Below are 18,102 nucleotides of genomic sequence, written 5' to 3'. Positions count from 1 at the left end.
TAGGCTGCTTAGTTTATGCTGTTAAAGCTGATTCCCCTTGTATATGTGATGCATAATTTTAAACTTAAAAACAGCAGTCTGGGAAGATGTTTTACTATCCGGTATTTCAATGCCAGACATGATGAATCGTGAGATTTTTATTTTCCATCTGGTGCATTATGGGATACCCTAAGCTCTTGGCATTCTACTGAGACTATGTTTCAATTTAAGTATTTTAAGTATGTCCTCTGCCTTTTTCCCTTTAATATAGCTTTTGTTAGCCAGCGCTAGCTAAACTGGAGACAACAGGGAAAACTACTGAGTACAGCACTCCCAGCTGTCATGATTACGAACAGGTTGATATATATGCATTATCAGCTACATAATTCATTGGCTGTGCATGAATGAAGACAGAAGTACAGCAGAGCTGCAACACAGGTGGGAGGAAAGGAAATCAAGAAGTTTGGTATTTCTTAACTTTTTCTAAAGCAGCTTCACTTCACAGACTGCCTTTTCGGACTCATGGGACTACAGATCATCACTCTGCTCATTAATAGAACAGGAAAGCAATGCAGGGCTGAGATGAGCAATATCTGTGGCAAAATTTCATACAAGGCAGAGTAAAACAATGTAAAAGCAGCTGTTACCCTAGAAGAAGTGGATAAAGACCTGGCTGGATGCTGCATGCAAAGAGTTGTGGTCAATGGCTCAATGTCCGGCTGGAGACCAGTAACGAGTGGTGTCCCTCAGGAATCTGCCTAACAATCAAAAGAGTAAGGCTACAGAATTCCCTCCCTGAGCCATATTATCCTTGTGGAAAAAAATACAATTATATGTTCCCGCATGACATCCTTGTCTCTGAATTGGAGAGAGATCAATTTGATAGATGGACCACTCAGTGGATAAAGAAATGGCTGGATGGCCACACGCAAGGAGTTGTGGTCAATGGCTCAATGTCCAGCTGGAGACCAGTAATGAGTGGTGTCCCTCAGGGATCGGTGTTGGGACCGGTCTTGTTCAACATCTTTGGCGCTGACATGGACAGTGGGATTGAGTGCACCCTCAGCAAGTTTGCCGATGACACCAAGCTGTGTGGTTCGGTCGATATGGTGGACGGAAGGAATGCCATCCAGAGGGAACTTGACACGCTTGTGAGGTGGGCTGATGCCAACCTCAGGAAGTTTAACCATGCCAAGTGCAAGGTCCTACACCTGGGTCGGAGCAATCCCAGGCACAGCTACAGGCTGGGCAGAGAAGAGATTCAGAGCAGCCCTGCAGGGAAGGACGTGGGGGTGTTGGTTGATGAGAAAATGAACATGAGCCGGCTTCAGTGTGTGCTCGCAGCCCAGAAAGCCAACCATATCCTGGGCTGCATCAAAAGGAGCTTGACCAGCAGCTTGAAGGAGGTGATCCTGCCCCTCTACTCTGCTCTCCTGAGACCTCACCTGGAGTATTGTGTGCAGTTCTGGTGTCCTCAACATCAAAAGGGCATGGAACTGTTGGAACAAGTCCAGAGGAGGGCCACAAGGATGATCAGGGGACTGGAGCACCTCCCGTATGAAGGAAGGCTGAGAAAGTTGGAGCCTGGAGAAGAGAAGGCTGCGTGGAGACCTCACAGCAGCCTTCCAGTATCTGAAGGGGGCCTATAGGGATGCTGGGGAGGGACTCTTCATTAGGGACTGTAGTGACAAGACAAGGGGTAATGGGCTAAAACTTAAACAGGGGAAGTTTAGATTGGATATAAGGAAGAAATTCTTTACTGTGAGGGTGGTGAGGCACTGGAATGGGTTGCCCAAGGAAGCTGTGAATGCTCCATCCCTGGCAGTGTTCAAGGCCAGGCTGGACAGAGCCTTGGGGGACATGGTTTAGTGGGAGGTGCCCCTGCCGATGGCAGGCGGGTTGGAACTAGATGATCTGAAGGTCCTTTCCAACCCTAAATATTCTACGATTCTATGATTCTAAGAGATAATGAATGACATAAATCTACAACAAACATTTCCTTAAAGAACCCATATTCACCACTTGTGATTTTTTCAGAAGCTAATCTATTCATGCAGTGTAAACAACTAAAATAATATCAATCTGCATAAGAACAAAAGATTATGATGTTATTAAAAGATTAACATATGCGTAGATATTGCATATATTTTAGCAGAATCTTCAAAATGGAACAGAGACTGCCATCACAGTAGCAAACAACAGCTTCCGTAAGAACACGGCAAATAGACACCACCATGCTGGGTGAGAGTGTTTATATGCTGGAGGATAAGAAGTCTCTACAGAGGGATCTAGACAGGCTGGATTGATGGGATGTGGCCAATGTTATGAGGTTCAACAAGGCAAAGTGCCGAGTCCTGCATTTAGGCCATAACAACCCCATGCAACACTACAGGCTTGGGGAAGAGCGGCTGGAAAGCTGCTCAGTGGAAAAAGGACCTGAGGGTGCTGACTGATGGCCACTGAACATGAGCCAGCTTGTGCCCAGGCAGCCAAGAAGGCCAACGGCATGCTGGAATGTATCAGCAGTAGTGTGGCCAGCAGCACCAGGGAAGTGAATATTGCTCTGTACTCAGCGCTGGTGAGGCTGCACCTCGAATCCTGTGTTCAGTTCTGGTCCCCTCACAAGAAAAAAATTCAGGTGCTGGAGTGGGTCCAGAAATGAGCAACAAATCTGGTGAAGGGTCTGGAGCGCAAGTCTGATGAGGAACGGCTAAGGGACCTGGGGGTTTTAGCCTGGAGAAGAGAAGTCTCAGGGGGTAACCTTATTGCTCTCTACAATTACCTGAAAGGAGGTTGTAATGAGGTGGGGATCGGTCTCTTCTCCCAAGTAACAAGTGATAGAACAAGAAGCAACAGCCTCAAGCTGTGCCAAGGGAGGTTTACATTGAATATTAGGAATAAATTCTTCACAGATAAGGTCATCAGCTATTGCAACATGCTGCCCAGGGTAGTGGTGGAATCACCATCCCCAGAAGTGTTCAAAAACTGTGCAGATGAGGCCCTTAGTGACATGGTTTAGTGGTGGTCTTGGCTGTCCTGGAGTAATGGTTGGACTTGATGATCTTAAAGGTCTTTTCCAACCTAGCTGATTCGATGATTCTATGAAAGTTTTCTAAGACTGGTGCAAAAAGACTATGTATGAGGTCACTTCAAACCAGCATTTTAGAAAGCAAGTTTCTGCTATGGCCAACAACTGGAAACACCACAGGGCTCTATTGGAAGATTTCTCACATCAAGTTCTTGGGAAAATCATTGCAATTATCTTAAAAATATGTGTCTCAAAGACTTCCTTTTATATACACATAGTGAGGTTCAACAGTAAAATTCAATATGTGAATACAGTATTTCGAGAAAAACAGAAATACTAAGATCTTTAAATTAGTACCTTCTGAGGAGTATTTGTCAAATAATAACTTATCCTTGAATCACTCCTACTTAGCTCTATGTTATAATACTAAACCAAATTGACAGCTGCTGCATACAACGTATATATGCCATATATTACAAGCAAAACCAGTGCTAGCTATAATACATGCCTGTAGTCCAGAACAGATATTAAAGACCAGTTTAAAGGAATTATATACTTAAATTTACATTGTTTGCCAAAGCCTTATCTGTCCATATCATCAACATCTCAACAACCTCCCAAAGAGCAATATGCAACCTTTTTCCAATAAGCTCAGGTCCTGTAATCTTTCAAAGTCCTTAGGATGTGAGGACATGTTACAGACTTCAGTTTCAGTTGTACAGAAGGAAGTTCAAATTATGAGGCTGATAAAGTAACTGACAGTTTAGAAGCAACATGTAGTCTCTTCTTGCAGTTGAAATAGGTTTGTTGTTTCTTCTACCTAACTTGAACCAGGCTCTGGCTTGGGTAAGTACTGTTCCTTCTTTCTCTTTTTGCAGTGCCAACAAATCAACTTAAACAAGGAAAAAGGAATAGAGAACTGATCAAATAGAAAAGATTCTGTTCCTAGCTGAAAGGCAGCAACAAACTCGTCTCTCAAATATTAGTTCCATAAATTAGTTCTGTAAAAATCACCACCAACACCACATTCACAGGAAGGCTGAAACTTGTCAAGAGTTTCTCAGCTGCTACTTACAAAATCATGAGATGTGAGCTGGACTGATAAAGAGCATGTTGACTAAACTACTTAGTTAAGCGTTTAATAAGCAATCTAAATACTCTCCATAAACCCACTAAATTTTCATTTTTGAATGTACAAAGGTATTTTGTTCACTCTGCTTTTTATTGAACATTTCACTCAAGGGATTTAATACTCTAGATCAGCATCAATTCAATATTCTTTGACTTTCTTAATTAAAGGAAACAGAAGACCTGCAATGATAACTGTAATTCCTTTTTCAGCTAGCATACATAAGATGACTGACAAACTAGCACAATATAATATATAGGAGAAATATTCATAATTATAGACTTTGTCAATAAAAGAGTGCACCAACTGTGCATATATCTGACTTCCTAAAGGAACAAGAATGCTAATCAGTTCATTAGGGGCCTTTGGGTTGTGATATTTAGCGACAGGATGTAACAGCCTGCTTGTCCATACAGCCTAATTGTACTCAGGATGAAAAATTATTTCCAACAAAGAATCATCCTTCTTTTTTCAGATTTCCTGCTGGCTTTTTTCTTATGAGCTGCATGCTTTTCAAGACATCAGCATCATTCAGCTTTCCTTGTCACAGGAACAAAAGTAAAGACAGGTCCAGGCTTCATCATGCTGTGCAGGATTATCTAACCTTTACATCAAACCATTTTTGCTTTGTAATTTATTGAAGTTCCTGTTTTTCTAAAAGTGAGCTTCTTTAATTAGTGTGTTCACAGACATTACTAGAACCTATATACAACTCTACTGTTTGGAAATTACTGCCTGTCTGCTGGGAGAGGTAGTAGGTGAGGGCAAATTATCCCTGTTCATAATATTTACTATTCAAAATACTTTATTTTAAGAGTCTAATACAATGAAATACATATTATGGCTGGTTTTACCTGACTGATATATGCTGAGTAAGACCAAATATCCATCTCAACTGCTTCTGGCAGCAGTCAGTATGCCCAATGATTAGGGAAAACAAGAAGGAAACTTGGCAGGTATAGCGTGATAATTCACCTGGCGTAGTATTTAGTTTCTAAACGTCTGCTGGTTAGTGGTTTTTCTGAGCTAAAGCTACCTCTGGACTACTGCCATTAATAGATCCAGATGCACTATCTTTCGCTAACTATGTAAGCCTTATATGAAATTAATTTACATTTTCAGTCTCTACAACATCCCAAAAGTAAATGCTGCAGTTTGTCTGTTGTGTAAGAAAATATTTCTATTAGTATGTTTTAACTGCCAGACTGTATTTTACATGGGATGAACCCCGGTTATTTATAATGCACAGTGATTATGCTCCTAACTTTTGCCCTGTATGGGATAAAGAGTTTCAAGTATTTTTACTGTATTTTCCTAACTTTTTTGATTTTCCACCCTCACAGTCCTAATCTATTAAAATATTCCTTATGCAGAAATTATTGCCTACTACTGATCATTGTCGCTCTTCTTTGTCACATCAGTATGTATGCAGTATAATTTTTGAGATGGGGCGATGGAAGCACTCAAGATGTGAGCATAACTGATTTTTACAACAACTTTCTTATGTCTTCTGCTTGCTTTTAACTGCAGTTGTACTTATTTATTCTAATGTCCAGATCTATTACTCTATAATCATTGAAATTCACTTCCTTCTTTGTCAGCATCTGCCAATATCTCCTTTTTGAAATGAGGTGTTTGTTGTTTGTTTGTTTGAAGATACTAATCCAAAAAAATTAATCATTCCACTTTTAAACTAAGAAATTTCTTTCTTTGGAAGTATTTTAATACACCATGTTGAAAGGCATGTGGAAATTCAGTAAAATTCTACTGACTGTTATCTGCATGCCTTAATAGATCTGCAAGGTATGGTTTCCCTTTACAAAACCCCTGCTGACTCTCCCCAACCATATTATATCTCCTATATATACATGTTGGTTTTGTTTCTATTAAGTCTTCATCAGCTTTCTTGGTAGAGATGCCAGATTTGCAGATCCTTGTTGCAGCCCTTTTAAGAAAGCTCAGTGTTTCTTTTCAGCTTTCATTCCTCTGGTGTCTTGGGCTAACTTAGCTCATGCAAGATTATGCAGTAAGATAGGTTTATATGTGATCTAATTTTAAGATCTTTTCAAGTCTTTTGTGACCACTGATTACTCCTGGGGATTTGTTACTTTTTTTGCTTTTTTTTCCTACTGATTCCTTCATTTGAAATCATCCTTTCATTCAAAATATTGCAGTGGGGTCGACCAAAACTCCCCCAAGAGAAAACTGATGCAAAGAACAAATTTAGATTTATGGCTATGGCTTATCTCCTTGGTACACATTAACAACCTTCATCTTATCTGGCAGGATTATAGCTTTTGAGATGCCTGAAAAAGATGATATGCAGATCTCCTTTGTGTTTCCTAAAATGATCACTATCCTTTATAAGTGATCAGTAAACTGCTCTACTTTTCTTCATAAAAGGGGATGGAATTTTAACCCCTGGTAAAGTTACTCTATATATTGACAAGGTCCACCTATTTATCTTATTTGCATTACATTTTAACTTTTCACACTATTTCTCTGTAACTGCGACTTCCTCTGTCTTAAATACAATTCATAACATTTTATCACAGTATTCCACTCAGTTTCTGCTATCCACTTTCAGGAATGCTCAATGTCCGTAACACAAAGGAAAATAAAGCATCCTACATATTTTTTTTTTATGTGTAGATGTTTGATATTAGCATAGAAGTACATATCTATTCATCAACTTAATTTTCCTGTGCGAAGTTAATTTTCCTTAAGTGACATTGATTTTTTTAGGGCATTGTTTGCTCATTCTCAACTGAATTTTGGTAGTGTCTTCCCTATTTATTTTATAGGTGTGGAAGTTTTATAACCACATCTCCAAAGACACACAAAATTATCAAACCCTAGTCCTCATTATAAAAATTCAAAAGGTTGTAAGGTATTTCAACTGCCAGCATCATGACCATTTTGGGTTAGATGATCATTGTAGGTCCCTTCCAACTGAAATAGTCTATTCAGTTCTATTCTAACAGATTAAGAAGAGTTTGTCCTTTTTCATAGGTTAGATTTCTTAATAAATGCTTTCTATTCCTAATGTAGAATCATAGAATAGTTAGGGCTGGAAAGGACCTTCAGATCATCTAGCTCCAACCCCACTGCCATGGGCAGAGACATCTCACACTAAACCATGTCACACAAGGCTCTGTCCAGCCTGGCCTTGAACACTGCCAGGGATGGAGCATTCACAACTTCCCTGGGCAGCCCATTCCAGTGCCTCACCACCCTCACAGTAAAGAACTTCTTCCTTATATCCAGTCAAAACTTCCCCTAAGTTTTAACCTGTTAAGCCTTGTCCTGTCACTACAGTCCCTAGTGAAGAGTCCCTCCCCAGCATCCCTATAGGCCCCCTTCAGATACTGGAAGGCTGCTACGAGGTCTTGACACAGCCTTCTCTTCTCCAGGCTCCAACTTTCTCAGCCTACCTTCATATGGGAGGTGTTGCAGTCCCCTGATCATCCTTGTGGCCCTTCTCTGGACTTGTTCCAACAGCTCCATGTCCTTTTGATGTTGAGGACACCAGAACTGCACACATTAATCCCAAGTGAGGTCTCCCGAGAACAGAGTAGAGGGGCCGGATCACCTCCTTTGACCTGCTGGTCACGCTCCTTTTGATGCAGCCCAGGATATGGTTGGCTTTCTGGGCTGCAAGCACACAGTGATGCCAGGTCATGTTCATTTTCTCATCGACCAACACCCCCAAGTCCTTCTCTGCAGGGCTGCTCTGAATTTCTTCTCTGCCCAGCCTGTAGCTGTGCCTGGGATTGCTCCGACCCAGGTGTAGGACCTTGCACTTGGCATGGTTAAACTTCCTGAGGCTGGCACCAGCCCACCTCACAAGCGTGTCCAGGTCCCTCTGGATGGCATTCCTTCCCTCCAGCGTATCAACCAAACTACACAGCTTGGTGTCATCGGCAAACTTGCTGAGGGCGCACTCAATCCCACTGTCCATGTCACCGACAAAGATGTTAAACAAGACCGGTCCCAACACAAATTCCTGAGGGACCCTACTTGTTACTGGTCTGCAGCTGGACATTGAGCCATTGACCACAACTCTTTGCGTCAGGCCATCCAGCCCAGACACACTACTAGCAATATTTCTGAGAAAGCTATCACAGATATATTTTACTGTAACTTCTTAGGAGTAGTTTACCTCTTGCTTTCGGGACCCTTTTGCTAGCTCTTCCATTAGGCTGTTGGTTTCTTCATGGACAGAACTTACATTTCATACTACAGAGACACCATGCTATTAGGTTGCAACTCTCAAAAACGCACTGAGCTGGAAAAAAAAAAAAAAAAGCCAGCAACAAAACAGAGGACAACTTCACCAACAACATACCTGACCTTTGAAAAAAATCAGTAGTGACACTGAATGATTACAGATAACCCACACTGTCCAGAGAAGGCGCAAAGCGAAGCTGTAAATGCTTTGGTTGCAGCAAGTCTACTGAAGAGGAGAGTGGCCCTAATGCAGCAAGAACCAGTATATCCACTTGGCCTCGGGGATACTTGCCATCTTTTATTCAATAGTGTGAGATTAATCAAAAGGACTGTCTCCTGAGTCCCCCTGTCTTTGAACACAGCAAAGTAGTCTTCCAGCTAGGTAATAACCTAACCATGCCTGCAGAGGGAATTTCAACCTGTCTATCTGCCGATATTTCTGCTTCCAGCTTAGTCTCAGTGCCAAGCATGTATGACCATCATCTGGTAGGAAGGTTTAAGTGATTTTTTTTTTTTTCCCTCTGCTTTAATTAAGTACCTTCATGTCACAAAGCTTTCTTATGAGACAGGCAGTGAAGTTGGGTACAGGATTTGGAATAAATAGTGAGAAAAGGAAATTTGGCAAAAATAAAACTAGAAACCAGTTTTCAAGTGCTGTAAATCTCATTTCTGAAATAAATGTTTTGGTTCTGTAGCTTCATGTACAACATTCACAGTGGTGATGCATATACTACCAAACAAATGAACACAGGGTCATAGACATCTTTACAGTATTTCCATGAAAAAAAGTTGTTTAACACTAAAATGCTTTTCATTGGTATTGTAACTACTTTTTCCTAAGAAACTTACACACAGTGTAAAAGCCAACAGTAAGCATTTTTCTCTTCATTCTATCCACTTTAAATGAATCTTTAGTTGGATTGCTCATGTATTTAATTTTTGAGAGGAAAAAGACAGTTCTATTTTTCAAAAATAAATACTACAGAACAGACAGAAGTGATGCAAAGAAAATTAAATTTTAAGGTAATGCAATTAAATTACTCCTGCACTGCTGAACCCAGGACAGTTGTTTTGTTGTGGGTTTTTTTTTGTGGTTTTGTTTAGCTGTGGGTTTTGTTTTGGATTTTAAAAAGAATACTCCAAAGGATATTGACATTTTTGCTACAAACTTATCGTGCTTATCTTCAGGAACTGGAAAAGTCTTCAAATCCTTCTCAAGCTGCTGGAGTTGCCTCTCCATATGCTTCAGGCTCTTCTCCAGGTTTTCTGCTGAGACTAAAATACAGAACATTCATTCTGTTAACAACTTAAAGACAACACATTGTTTGTAGAATACATGAGTTAAAACCTTACCCAAATCAGCATACTACGTTTTTAATTCTGAAGTAAAAGCACACCAAACGAATTACAATACAAGATGAGGGGGTAACTCCACAAGGTTTAGTTCCCCTCACTTAGGCAGTTGTCTTATTCTAATTAGATGTACGCTCTTTGAACACTGTATTTTGTTTTATATTTATGCCTAAGTTTTTGCACTGCAATTAACAATCTGTTTTAAATAACTTCAGACATACATATGCCAGTCCACTTCTTCTGATTAACCAAAGGACAAGTCCTGAAGCTACACCAAAAGCCATAAAGCTTTCTTCAGTCTCACTGTGCGAAAGGAGAAAATGGGAACATTTGTATGGAAGATCATGAGGAAAGTGAGACCCTCAAAACACAGACAAAATAAGGCTACTAAACACCTACGCATGACACCCAAGATTCAATTCCATAGTTTAAAAGCACAATGCTTGGTAAAAAACAAACAGAATTTGTCAGAGCAAAAGTGCTTGCCAAGCTGGACGGAAGTGCAAGCACTTGAGAGGGTGTGTCAGAATAAAATAGGGGCTTAGGAAAAAGAAAAGAGTAAAGATGAAACATCAGGGATTTACAGAAGGATGTAGAAAAAGTGCAAATTTTCTTTACCAGAAAAGGAGAAATACAACTTCCATCCATTTAAGGTAACACATGGAAGTTGAATGCTTTATTGAAAAATTGATTAGAATACCAAGACCAGAAGGGCAAACTGAGAATAAGACCTATTAGAATGTATTCTATCTTGGATTAATATTATTGAAATCAGTTAAGATTTATTTCCTAACTGTTTATAAAGTAAACTTAACATTTAAATACATTTTATAGGAAAAATACATATAGATAAGAACATACTCTGTTTAGTGAACTGATTTTTTTTTTTTTAATCATTATTTACTCCATTCATAATATGCAGTATCTATAAATGTAAAGCTACCTTAATCTAAAAAAATCCCTGGAGAAAGTCTGTGGTCCTATAATGTTCCTAGGATCTGACATGGTCCCATGATTTCATCCACCGACTAGACTTATGTGATGGAAAATATAAGATACTCACACTGAATACATCTTTCTCTCAAAAGATGACACAGTCCCTAGAGGGCTAGAGTAAAATGTTGCATAGCAACTACAGTTGCACTCACAGCAGAAAGGTTAACAGAACTATAAAATGATCAATGGCAACCTGTTAAAATCTTAACACAAAATTAAAAAAAAAAAAAAAAGACAAAAATCCCTACAATGCAAAAACCCACAACTGGACAACAATCAACTTTCCCACAAAAAAAAAAAAGAAAAAAACCACCATAATATAAATGTAGGTTTACAGAGAGAGGCTGGGCAGAGAAGAGATTCAGAGCAACCCTGCAGAGGACTTGGGGGTGTTGGTCGATGAGAAAATGAACATGAGCCGGCTTCAGTGTGCGCTCACAGCCCAGAAAGCCAACCGTATCCTGGGCTGCATCAAAAGGAGCGTGACCAGCAGGTCAAAGGAGGTGATCTGGCCCCTTTACTCTGCTCTCGGGAGACCTCACTTGGAGTATTGTGTGCAGATCTGGTGTCCTCAACATCAAAAGGACATGGAACTGTTGGAACAAGTCCAGAGGAGGGCCACAAGGATGATCAGGACACTGGAGCACCTCTTGTATGAAAACAGGCTGAGAAAAATAGGGGCTGTTCAGCCTGAGTGAGTGATAGGACAAGGGGCAATGGGTTCAAATTGAAACAGGGTAAGTTCAGGTTAGATGAAAGGGAGAAATCCTTTACTGTGAGGATGGTGAGGCACTGGAACAGGTTTGTGTCAAGAAGTGGTAAATGTTCCATCTCTGGCCGTGTTCAAGGCCAGGCTGGACAGGACTTTCAGCAACCTGGTCTAGTGGGAGGTGTCCTGTCCATGGCAGGTTGGAAGATCATCTACTGATCCAACCTGTCATGAGGGGTTGGAAGCAGTTTATCTTAAGGTCCTTTCCAACCCAAACCATCCTATGATTGATATTATAATTCAGACTTCACAGGTTCCAGAAGCAGACCTGATCTTACTAGAAAGTCATGCTGACACAAGAAGCCTTTGAGGGAGAGCACACTCAGTTTTAAAACACTGATTTATTTAGAAAGGTGCTAAGAAACACAGAATACCTTGTGTTTGATGCAGCTATTGATAGGACTTCACAGTATAGCTTGACTTGCATTAAGAGTTCACACTGTAAAAAGTGACATTCTTACAAAATGTCAGAATAATGAGACTCAGCAAGTACATTTTTTTTTTTTTTTTTTTAAAAAAACAACTAAAAAGCCCCAGCCCACCAAAAATCTTCTGTTCTTTTGCCACTGAGCAGTTAAGTAGTTGATCAAGAATCTTTACATCTCTACCTTGTTTTGACGGGGTTTTTTCCTGTTGTGGTCTTAAATTATTCCCCAGTGTAAAAATTCAGCATTCCTTTGATTTCAGCAGTGCATAACTATTAGATATATTTTACTTTAAGACTATATTTCTGTTGGTAGCTTCAAGCAGAAGCTAGCTCACAATATGCTGGTCCTAGTTTGGTGCTATTGTCTTTGCAACTTCCAATTTAGTGAAAACAGAGGAAAAAAATAAAATCTGTAAATATAAGCAGTTCCTCAACAAAAACATATTAAATACTCACTGACCTTCCTCAGTGCACCTCTGCAAGACATGGTATAAAATCTAAAAGCACATAGAAGAACAGCAAAAGAGGATAAAAATCCCTAACTTTGACCTCTAATTCTAGGAGAATTCAGATACAAATCCAAGCTAAATTAAAGTAAGCAATTTATGTGATGTCTTGAAAACAAAGACTGAGGTTTTCAGTGTTAGTGAGCCTAAAAGCCCAAGTTATCTGTTCAATACAATGAATATATACCTGCACACTCTCTCACTTGCACCCTCTGAACTCCCAGACCCTTCTTTCAAAAAGGGTCCTGAGATTTTTATAGGCAATAATTACATTTCTTCAACTTCTGCATTTCATGGTTTAAACAACTTTGTTCTTAAAGGTTTTTCTCTTGATTCAGGTTTTCCGATACCATGATTATTCCAGAAGCCTCTTCACCCACTTCTGCTTTAAAACCTTTTTGCACAGCATTTCAGGTGAGGACTCACTAGCCCTTTTAATGTTTACGTTACTATTTCTACAGTTTTACTGGAAATACCTTATTTGATTATCTTACGATAAAATAACTTTCTTCTCTTGACCGAAGCTCTTATTACAGCATCAGGACGCATGATACTTGTACTTCATCTATGGATTTTCATTTCTGTTACTCTCCTTCCTCAGGATCATTGATGACAGTGATGACAATCCAATCCCCCTCTTGGCTGGCAAAGCTGTCTAACTTTTGTCAGATATGCTCATTGGTGCAATACCACAATTTATTTATTTTTTTGCAATATTCCTTTTAGACAGCACTTGATATTTCTCCTGCTTTTTATTCTAAGGAATAGTCTCCTGTTTTCCATAATATCAAATCCTAGATACGGTTTGATATTCTTACCTGTAGTCAACACAGATTTCATGAGTCACAAAAAAAAAAAAGAAAAAATTGTCAAAACCAGCAGATTAGTGTACTATAAATAAATTTATTTTCATTTTGGGCTACTCTCATTAACCTCCGCATTTGACTATTCTTTCCTCCATTAAATTTCGTACCAGTAAAGTCAGGTAAAGAGATGTGGAATTGCCCAAACCATTCTTTTTCTTTCAGTTTCTTAAATATTCTGTAGTCACACAACATTAATATGGCCACACCAAAACTTGGTAAAAATGTACTTATGAAACTTTTAGTTCCATATCTCCGTTATTTCAGAATGCAGAAATGGAAACTGGTATTTACAATATGGGAATACAGTACTTTCAGCAAATTTATATGGAGACATTTTGCTTCCCTCTCCTCCATATCCAGATCATTACTCTTGCTCAAAATTGAAGCAATATTTCATCTAGTTTAGAGACTATACCTGTTTTATCTTAAATCCAAGAAATAATACTCCAAAGCAAAACAATACTACTTATGTGCTGTCTCATTTATATTGCTGTAAACCTTCTGCTACTTTTTGGAACAGATATTTCAGCTGATATTTCAGAAACTCTACATGTTGCCCATGTAAGATAATTCTCTTGGATGGTTGCAATCTTCATATCAAGAAAATCTTCCTCTTGCCTACAGATATTTTGCTTTCCTTTTGCTATTCTGGCTCCTAGTTATTCATTACTGGATTGCTATTGGAAGAAAGAAGCAGCTGCTAAAGCAACAGGGAAGAAATGGTCAAGCAATAGGATATGGCACTTGCCTCAGTACAGGGAAGTAATAACCCTCAGTGCTGCACAGTACACAGTGATATAGTGCAACGGTGGACTATGACAGAATAATCTTTTAAACAAAGGAGTCAGATTTGGAGGAGGGAAGAGAAAAATGACCCAGAATCAGTTCTGGCTTCCCCCACTGAAAAGCTCTTAAGCCTCATCACTACAACCCTTGGGGACCCAGACCGTGACATCCTGCGACAACGGCAGCGTATTGTACATTCACAGCTAATTTAGGATACGATTATTAATAAATAACTGCTTTGAATATGCTGTGATAGTGATTAATAATGATTAAGAATGAGCCATTAGCATGAAATGTTAATGAATATCAGTCTAGTAAAGCTTAAATAAAATTTTAAAGACAGCCAGATTTATCAGTCTTCTAAACAATCCCACCACTGCAATCTCTAATTCCCTGAGACAGATATACAGCTAGCAAGACAAACAAGCCTAAATATACGTATATATGCACTTGCAACACTTCCCTACTCATTAAAATTAAGCTTTTTCACCTCCAAGGTTCTATACACGTGCACAATGTATTCAGCTTTTCTGTTGCAATGCCCTTTCCACCATATTAAGGCTCCTGCACATGATGATTGGATATAAGAAGGAAATTCTTTCCTGTTAGGGTGGTGAGGCACTGGAATGGGTTGCCCAGGGAGGTTGTGAATGCTCCATCCCTGGCAGTGTTCAAGGCCAGGTTGGACGAGGCCTTGGGTGATATGGTTTAGTGTGAGTTGTCCCTGCCCATGGCAGTGGGGTTGGAACTAGATGATCTTAAGGTCCTTTCCAACCCTAATTATTCTATGATTCTATGATTTCTGCATAACCCATTTGATATTTTTATTTTATCTTTCTGCAGATCTCTACATTTTTTAACCACAGAGTACTGATATTATTTGTCTTAATTTCACTATCACTTACAATGTTATACAGCAATGAAATCTTTCAATAACATCCAGATATTTATACCCAGTTTAATAAACATGAATTTAAAAGTATTGAACAGCTTTATGTGAATCCTGAGCTGTCTACAGATCAAACTGTCTACATGTTTAAATAACTTGGAGGGGGGGAGGGAGGGGAGGAGGGGGATCAGCAAAGGGGCTCAAGTAATGCACCAGAGATTGGCCATGATACTTAACAGTATGGGATAGTATAGCCCATACTTGCATGGACTACTAACATACATCAATATCATATTAGAAATTGAAGCACTGTTTTGGTTAAAATGTGTAAAAACCCTCTTGCTTCGTATTTGATTTGCTAATTCATGCTTGTAAGAGATGCATATATTTCCATGCCCTAAAAGAATATTTCACTTATGTTTTAGTAGTTCATTGCGTGATCGTATGTTAAAATTACTTGCCAGATAACAGTACTGTGTACAACTTAAAGCCAAATATTAAAAGAAATAAGGTTATTTGCAATAAATACATAACAATATTGCATGCTTCAGCTTTTAAACCCAAAATTTTTTATATTATGAAATGCACTCAGACCAAAGAAAAAAAGATAAAATTCAAAAGAAGCTGTGTTTAATTATTTATTTTTAGCAAGTTCACTTTCTTAAAAAATGGTTCAGACAAGATTATGTCAAGTCTATAGTGCGCTGACGTAGGACTTGTGTTCCAATAGAGCAAAAATTTTATCGATTACAGGTATAGAAAGGGGTGCAAAAACATCAATAAACACAAAATTGCAGTAACATTTAAAGGTGTATTTCCCTTTGCAAATATTTAATGCCCCTGGTATAGAATCACAGAATGGTTTGGACGATCATTTAGTTCCAACCCCCTGCCCTTCTTTGTCCATCACTACTTTGTTACATCAGTATTCATTTTAAGGCTAACACCATTACCTCATAGTTAATATGAGTCTTGTTTGATGGCCAAATCAGACCAAAGCTTTAATTCCTATTATTTTTTATATCTTGAGACACATAATTTGGTATTTGCTACTCTGAGCACCAAATTTATACGATTATTGTTAAAAGCAACCTATTCCCATCTTAAACATAGAATCATAGAATAGTTAGGGCTGGAAAGGACCTTCAGATCATCTAGTTCCAACCCGCCTGCCATCGGCAGGGACACCTCACACTAAACCCAAGGCTCTGTCCAGCCTGGCCTTGAACACCGCCAGGGATGCAGCATTCACAACTTCCTTGGGCAACTCATTCCAGTGCCTCACCACCCTCACAGTAATGAATTTCTTCCTTATATCCAATCTAAACTTCTGCTGCTTAAGTTTGAACCCATTACCCCTTGTCCTGTCATTACAGTCCCTAATGAAAAGTCCCTCCCCAGCATCCTTGTAGGCCCCCTTCAGATACTGGAAGGCTGCTATGAGGTCTCCACACAGCCTTCTCTTCTCCAGGCTGAACAGACCCAAATTCCTCAGCCTGTCTTCATACAGGAGGTGCTCAAGTTCCAGTCCCCTGATCATCCTCGTGGCCCTCCTCTGGACTTGTTCCAACAGTTCCATGTCCTTTTGATGTTGAGGACACCAAACTGCACACAATACTCCAGGTGAGGTCTCACAAGAGCAGAGTAGAGGAGCAGGATCACCTCCTTTGACCTGCTGGTCACGCTCCTTTTGATGCAGCCCAGGATACTGTTGGCTTTCTGGGCTACGAACGCACACTCAAGCCGGCGCATGTTCATTTTCTCATCGACCAACACCCCCAAGTCCTTCTCTGCAGGGCTGCTCTGAATCTCTTCTCTGCCCAACCGGTAGCTGTGCCTGGGATTGCTCCCACCCAGGTGTAGGACCTTGCACTTGGCACGGTTAAACTTCCTGAGGCTGGCATCAGCCCACCTCACAAGTGTGTCAAGGTCCCTCTGGATGGCATTCCTTCCCTCCAGCGTATCGACTGAACCACACAGCTTGGTGTCATCGGCAAACTTGCTGAGGGCGCACTCAATCCCACTGTCCATGTCAGCAACAAAGATGTTAAACAAGACCGGTCCCAACACCGATCCCTGAGGGACACCACTCATTACTGGTCTGCAGCTAGACATTGAGCCATTGACCACAACTCCTTGCGTGTGGCCATCCAGCCAGTTCTTTATCCACCGAGTGGTCCATCCATCAAATTGATATCTCTCCAATTTAGAGACAAGGACGTCATGCGGGAACATATAATTGTATTTTTTTCCACAAGGATAATATGGCTCAAGGAGGGAATTCTGTAGCCTTACTCTTTTGATTGTTAGGCAGATTGCTTACATTTCTAAATCAATTTGTAATTGTAGCAATGTAATTAATAGAATTTTTTTCTTCTTTATTACCAAACCAGCACTTTAGTCTTCTTCCTGCGATATTCAAACTCACTTCTAACAACAGCTTTTACTTTTGTCTTATCACCTTATTTCACTAGGACTTTCTACTCCTAGTGAAAGTAAATCTTTACTGAATATTACAGTAAATCTAGAAATCACAATAGGTACAACTGCTCCCCAGACAAGTACGTTCCTTTACAAAATTTGCCATAGACTTTCAGAAATTCTGCAATAGGAAAATACTCCTTTCCTTATGACATACAGATTTCTTATAGCATACATATTAATAGTGTTCTCTCTGCTGTCTTAATGGTTTTAAATATTAGTGAGGGTGTTCTGTTTTTTAATGAATATAGATTAAGCTTCAGATTCACAGTTTGGCTTCTGGGTTAAAAAAAAATTCAAAAATGAGAAAAATAATAAGTTACTTGTAAAGTGACAATGAGCTAATGACTTTTAGAGGAAGGAAAAGCTGTAGTTTTGTACTGTTATTAAAATACGAAAGGCTTTATACACTGGTACCTGTAAGGTCTGTGCAAATTAGAGTCAATCAATAAAACAGCAGCCTGTATTCAACACAATATAATTCTTTACAGTACCATAAAATAAGAAATTAGTAAAGTGTATTAAATTACCAAAATATTTCTTCTCTAGAATACTAATAAAAAAGCAGGAAAGTCATTATGTTTAAAAGAAGAGACAGCTTTAATTATACGAATTTTCAGGAACTGTCATATCAGTAAGCTCATTAGCTGCAATGAAAGTTCC

The 18,102-nt window shown here is 39.4% G+C and overlaps 1 protein-coding gene across 2 annotated transcripts in view; it reads right to left on the bottom strand.

Moving 5' to 3' along the window:
• Window positions 1-18,102, bottom strand: part of DIAPH3 (diaphanous related formin 3) — a 230,889-nt gene that overhangs the window by 86,197 nt on the left and 126,590 nt on the right. Inside the window, exon 23 of one of the 2 annotated variants that reach the window (XM_061457257.1) lies at window positions 9,517-9,641. In XM_061457257.1, the coding sequence (XP_061313241.1) occupies window positions 9,517-9,641 (125 nt within the window). Of the gene's footprint in view, window positions 1-9,342; window positions 9,642-18,102 lie in introns of those variants that run through there. The other variant, XM_061457256.1, reaches the window with a different exon arrangement.

Source organism: Pezoporus flaviventris, unplaced genomic scaffold (genome assembly GCF_033815535.1).
Source record: "Pezoporus flaviventris isolate CSIRO_AGI_PZ_B2104156 unplaced genomic scaffold, CSIRO_AGI_Pfla_v1 ptg000025l, whole genome shotgun sequence".
NCBI lineage: Eukaryota > Metazoa > Chordata > Aves > Psittaciformes > Psittacidae > Pezoporus > Pezoporus flaviventris.
Note: the sequence above shows the minus strand (reverse complement) of the source record. Positions and strands in the feature narration are given on the sequence as shown.